Raw genomic sequence first — 6,385 nt, 5'->3', positions numbered from 1 at the left:
CTTTGTCGTCTCTCTCTTTCTTACGATCGAATATATATTTATCTCATCTCGAGTGCAAAAATTTTTGGGGATTTCAAGCAACTCGAACAAACCTAATAATATGCAATCTCGTCAGAGTTTATCTCAACATGACTTTTTAGATCACCGTATATATTTAATACATAACATTTGAAAAGAGCAATTTTGCGTGTGTCAAAAATTGTCAGAATGTCGAGATTTTTTTGAACATAGAATGGATTGCTTGAAGCTATTGGAAACTCTCGATATATTCGGCTGCGCCGGTATTTGCATTAGTACTGAAAGTTCACAGCTGCTACAGAATTCGCTACTCATTTTGCAGACGGAAAATCATTTTCGAAAATGTTATTATTGGGGCAGGATCAATGGGATACAAAACGATTATCACATCGCATATGGTTTTGAAAAAGATTGCATGAATAATCAGATATATTATTATAGGTAAGATTTGAATTTTACGAATGAAAGCTTCTCTAAAAAAGATACATTATTAAGAGGTAAACAAACTTATATAAAACTTTTCTGAATAATTTTTGTAAATGTTAATGAAAAGAAATATAATTTATTAATTAATTTGATTATTTAATTTAAAAATTGCTAATATTGCGAAGCTAATCTTACATTAAAAATTTATTTAAAAACTCAAGAATTAATTTTTTTATAAAAAATATTTCTTTTATGTTTCCTTAGTGTAAGGTTAAATGGTTTTATGCAAGTTAAGATTAAAATAATTTTTATTTCGTTTTATAGTACAGATGGTATAAATTGGCTATTGCTACCAAAAGCGACGAAATGTGGACGATTTCTAAGTCCCTTAGCGATTAATCAATTTGAGGGTGATCCGTCTATCGTCACGAACGTTTATGATGTCAATCCACCGTTTCCACCAAATGAAGATCCCAAGACTTATTATGATGTAATTGCAAACATTGGTGTTTTTTTTTAAATTATCAGAGAAAAATTGATTCAAGAAATTTAAGAGATGTATTATGAAAATTGAATTATTTTAAACATAAATGTATCTTAAGAATGTTTTATATTGTTTTCATCTTTAAAAGAATTTAATTTATTTCAAGAGTACAATAAGAACAGTGAAACGTTGTTTTAGGATCCCATGCCGAAAAAGCTGAAAGAGGAAGATCGTCTAGCGGCCACCGTGGAATCGATCGTGGAAGATGCTGCGATTATTCCGCGGGGAGCTTGGTTCAAGTGTCCGAACGGCGACGTGATCGAGAATTCGAGTTTTGTTGGCCTGTGCGAGATGGATGCCTTGAATCTGAAATCCTATTTGCACGCCTGTCCGCCAAAAGAGAAGTGGAACGTCAATTTGTCATCTCGTCCCGATTACAATTACGCATTGGACTTTTTGGACAGCATAGATATGGATGTTCCGCAGGGTAAGAATGGCGACAAAGTGTGAACTTTAACGTCAAAGAGAGGGATAGGAAAAATGCATAACAATATTTTTATATTATAATTTAGGAATAATTATGTATTCTTGTAAATCATTTTATGAACAGGTTTTTTCTAAATTTAATTTTGCAAATATATCATTACAATGATTCGTCATATCCTTATAGTTTTGTTAAAGTATTATTTCAAAATTAATTGCGCAAATGGTATTTTATCAATATAAAAAGTGAATATTTCTACTTCTATTTTTGTAATTATAATTATATAATTACAAATTTTAATTTTTATTCAAGATTTCATCACATAATTTAATGTTATTGAGTTACTAGTCAATAACTGTGTTATATGATATCTATATTTAAGTTTATTAATTTTTAGAATGCTGGAGTCTGCAATTTCTCTTGGGTGGTCGTTTGGCCATTTTACACAGCTTGTATTGGCATGGAATGACCTTCTTTCATAAGTTGAACTCCCCGCATTATGGATTTTTATACGTGGGTCATGGAAAGAAGAATTTAGATCTTCCGTTCATGATCTGATGCGAAATACATAAATATGACTATACGAGAATACGAAATATATATCACGTGTAGACGACATTAACATAATAAATGACGGTGGGTGCGATTCAAATTTCAAGCGTAAATGTATACGAAGTGTGACGACGACGTCATTTAACTTATTTTAATGTAATGCGTGGTATGCAATGTGAAGCAATGCAATGAGTTGCAAGAGCGAAACGCCCGTGGTTGAACGATCAGTTAATCGATACGCTCGTCGATATAATTCGTAACGCCATTGTCCTTAACGTCCGCTTCCCGTCACGAAAATCCGTTGTCTGCCCGTATTCCTGCGCGACACCGCGTGTCCGCTTTTGGCGACATCCTCGAATTCGCGACAACATTAAATTTCGTGCTTCCTGCTTCGTGCGTTCTCGCATCGGTCTGTCACCCGGGATTCCGCGAAAGGAAACTCGGTGTGATGATTGAAATAGCTCAAATTGCGAGGAAACGAGTTCCGAGAATTACATAGAATATCCCTGACAAGTCAATTTTATGTCGTTCATGGTAGGAAAAAATTAAAATATTTTATTTATGTCGATTTAATTTTAATACTCGATCAAATATCAAACATTTAATCTTTTTTAACATTAATATGAAACAAATTGTGACACAATAGAAAAATATTTTAATCATATCTAGCAAACACAAAATTACAGTTATTTAAATGTTAGTTGTAAGGCAAAATTATAGATGATTGTGCTGTTTAACAATAGAGTGAATCTTAATGTGTTTTGTTTTCATGATAATAATCGTTTTAAAACTAATTTAGAAGATATGATTTAGTTTGTTAGTTTCAATTTATTTTTTATTAGGGTCTTACTATAAGTATTTTTATAAGCATATTAAAACACTATTAAAAAAATACATTAAGGGTATGTTCGAAGAAACACTATTAGCACTATTTGTGTTATTCTAGTTTTAATATTCATTAAATGTAAAACAAGGACAGAATAAAGCAAATAGCGTTAATAGCATTTTCTTTGAACTCACCATAAATTTAATGTATACGTAACGGAAACAAATTTTAAACAGACATATTGAAAGCATTTATAAGTGCATTAAATGTCACGTACATGTACGCAAATATACTTTTCAGTTATAAACACATTAAATTCAATGTACTTGTGTAACTTAAAAGTACGTTAAGTTTCATGACATTTTTAATAACGTAAAGTTAAAAAATTTTTTACTTATTTACAAATATTTTATATAGAAGATATATTTTATGAGTAATTGAAATGAAGATTTTATTCTCACTCGTTTCAATATTTCCATATATAGAGTTCCTAAAAAATTAAAGTTAAGTGGGTTCAGATCTCGTATATGTTGCAATGATATTATATATTCATATATGTTCTATCATTTTACTTGTAAATTTTTCATCATTTTGTTAATATTCATGCTACAAATGCTTCAACAAAGATGCGCGTCAATTTTAAATTTATATCAGGAAGTTATGCTCCGTTTATACACAAATTTTTTCCGTATCTATTTAAATTAGGTTAAAGAAACATTGAGTGAAACGTTAATTATCATTATATCTTGCAAATGAGTACGTGGATAATGTCCAATTTTTGTTGCGACTTGTAATCGTTTGTATTTCGAATTGTCACAATTTTTGAAATGTTTGCTGTTTCGCGCTCTTTTTGGCTGCCATGACAGTTATCGCGGAACTTCGGTTTGGAAAGACGTAACGCGATCGCTCCGTGATTAATCGCGAATTTTATCCGTTAATATTGTGCAGTGAGAGTCAATTTGTGTCAGGAGTGCCGCTTACAGCGATGAACGATCGTCAGAGCGTATCGTTATACGCGAATCCTTACAATCAGTACTATTTCGTCGGCCGGTGGATTGTGGCGTGTAACCGACGATATCTTTCCGACGAGATTTCGATGACGTAGACACGCGAAAATGACCTTTGCGTCTTTTTAAGAGACTTAATCGCAGTGGGCGTATTTTTCGTTAGATATGAATATGATCCGAAATATATTACGAAACGGATGTCATGCCTGATAGAAAATTTGCCACTGATTGTGAATTATTTCGGTATTTCGCGTTGTGGCAGTAAGACTGTAATTGTCGATATAGTTCCGTCGAATAAACTCTGTGGTCCGAATTCATAGGGTTTCTCAGATTTCAGATTTCTATCTTTGTCTCGCGTACGGTAGTACACAAGACAAAGACGGATTTGAAATCGGAAATCTGAGAAACATTTTTGCAATCGCGCGTATATATTTACGGCTACAAATATGCTGCGTCGGTAAAACGCGAGCGCGCGATAATTTTGTTGAGCGAATGCACGACAATCATCGTCACGTAAATTCCACGCAATCATAGTATTACTCGTATGATAAATGTATGGACAATATTTACGTAGTTATCGACAATATATTGAAATACAGAGTAGTATTGATCGAGGTTATAGCAATTATTTTATAGTCGTTTGGCAAAAATATCAATTTATGTAATTAATATTACAGTTGTTATATTTATAAAATTATATATGCACGAGTTAATTGAAATATGTATGATAGCAATTGGAAAAGTAATCGCGATTATTTTTATTAGTCGCGATCACTGCTTATAATTCTGTTATAAGCGGGAAATTGTCAGAAATATTCCAAGAAAAATGTTGAATGATTGTCGAGTCGCGTATAATAATTCAATTTGAAGTGAATTTAAATTTCACAATAAAACTGATATTTTAAATATATTTCTATTATTCAGGGTTGTATAGTAACCAACTAAAACGTTAATAATATAAACTTTTAACGTAACTTAAAATAAATCTTAAATAATTTTATTTTTAACTTTAATTAGTTATTTTTTAAACATAAATTTTAATTTATTAACTTTTTTCTAAGTACAAAATTTATATATATAAAAAGAAAAAAAAATTATGAACGAAAAAATACATAAAAACAATATTTCTTTGCTATTTCACATAAATTTTATTTATAAATAAAATATTAAGAATTTGATAATCCATATTATAATTGTTTTGAGTAATCTAATCTTAAAAAATTATGAACTTCTAATATGATTAATGTTTTTCAAAATTAACTTTTAATTTAAATTAAATTAATCTAATCTAACTTTTAACGTAATTAATTTTATAAACTACTAACTTTAACTTAAATTAGTTAAACAAATATATTTACTTACCTAATTCTGACCATATCTAACGAAAAATACGTTTATGAGAAAGAGGGGAACCTTCGTGCGTGAACCATAGATACAAGTTCTATGGCGTGAACAGTACCAGCAGTGCGCGTTTTGGGTTGCCGGATTTCGAACTTACGCGCGCTTTCGCGAGTGCGCCACGTTGTTCGCCGCGCCGGCGCCGGATGGCGTCACCAGTACGACGCAAGCGCGGCGCACCTAACCTGCTCGACCTGCCGGGGGAGACGCACAAGCGCAGTCAAGAGCGGCCAAGTCCGATGCAGTGACCCGGCGTCTAGACGAGTGAAGTGTCCGTTGATTGAGGAGTGATCCCGACGTTGCGACCTGTGCCTTTTTGCGGATCTGACGAGGACATCACGCCGCGAACGGTGAGTGCTAGTGGATAATCGCATCGTAAACGCGCCGTGCTCGCGACTCGCCTGTCGCCGCATCGGGATTTCTGTCACTTCGGCCGCGAAAACCCCGTAAAATTGCGAACACGAATCCGACCGGCGGCGCGCAGCCGGCCAAAGGCAAGCCGGCTTCGCGAGGGCTAATGATCTTGCGCGCGATCACGTGGAAGTTTCAAGAGAATCTCGACCGAATACTCGTACAAAGTGTCGGTCCATGCTTCCGGGATAATCTTTTCTCGTCGGGGAACGTATCATGAAACTATTCGGAAGGGATTCCGATTCGGAATTATTCGGTTAGTTTCTAGATTTCTGTTGCATTGTCTAGAGAGAACAGCAATTGCGACTAGCTCCAGGCGACGTCGGATTTCGTTATTCGTGCACCGGTGTCGAAGAACTTTCGAGACTAGCGAGAATTTTCTAGAAGCATTACTGCGCATTGCTAGAAACTTTTCGGAAATCGTGATGATGTAACACTGAAATCTAAGGGGGTACGAATCTACATTTCCGTTCATTGTTGAAGTGTATCTGCCTTGTGACGATACGACACGGGCAAATTCGCAACTCGCGCAGCTCTCGGAAATTTAGAATATTATATTGAATATCTTCTGGGATATTGTATTAAAATTTTCTCGTCAGCTAGTCATGCCGTTAAATAACTTTAACAGAATCGTCGACTTTATCGCGCACGTAAGATATTTATCGTCGTGTCTTGTTTATGGACATTCCCCTTTTTGTGTTTACACGATGGCATTTATGCGACGTGTCGTCGCGCTTGATTCAAGGTTAGCAGGGTCAAAGAGAATTACGGACCTGTCG

At 34.2% G+C, this 6,385-nt stretch overlaps 2 protein-coding genes across 2 annotated transcripts in view; both read left to right on the top strand.

Annotated features, from left to right (window-relative positions):
• The first annotated feature begins 97 nt into the window (after positions 1-97).
• On the top strand, positions 98-2,701 carry LOC105199970 (radial spoke head protein 9 homolog). Its single transcript, XM_011167307.3, has 4 exons — positions 98-459; positions 769-934; positions 1,127-1,415; positions 1,810-2,701. Exons 1-4 carry the CDS (start codon positions 233-235, stop codon positions 1,968-1,970), a joined length of 843 nt encoding a protein of 280 aa, XP_011165609.1. The 5' UTR covers positions 98-232; the 3' UTR covers positions 1,971-2,701.
• A 2,557-nt stretch (positions 2,702-5,258) lies between these two features.
• Positions 5,259-6,385, top strand: part of LOC105199968 (nascent polypeptide-associated complex subunit alpha, muscle-specific form) — a 110,066-nt gene continuing 108,939 nt past the window's right edge. The window contains exon 1 of the mRNA XM_026132675.2: positions 5,259-5,545. The gene's annotated coding sequence lies outside the window, so the exon portion shown is untranslated. The remainder of the gene's footprint in view (positions 5,546-6,385) is intronic.

This window comes from Solenopsis invicta, chromosome 5, assembly GCF_016802725.1.
Source record: "Solenopsis invicta isolate M01_SB chromosome 5, UNIL_Sinv_3.0, whole genome shotgun sequence".
Classification (NCBI taxonomy): Eukaryota; Metazoa; Arthropoda; class Insecta; order Hymenoptera; family Formicidae; genus Solenopsis; species Solenopsis invicta.
This window is presented reverse-complemented; position numbering and strand designations above follow the sequence as displayed.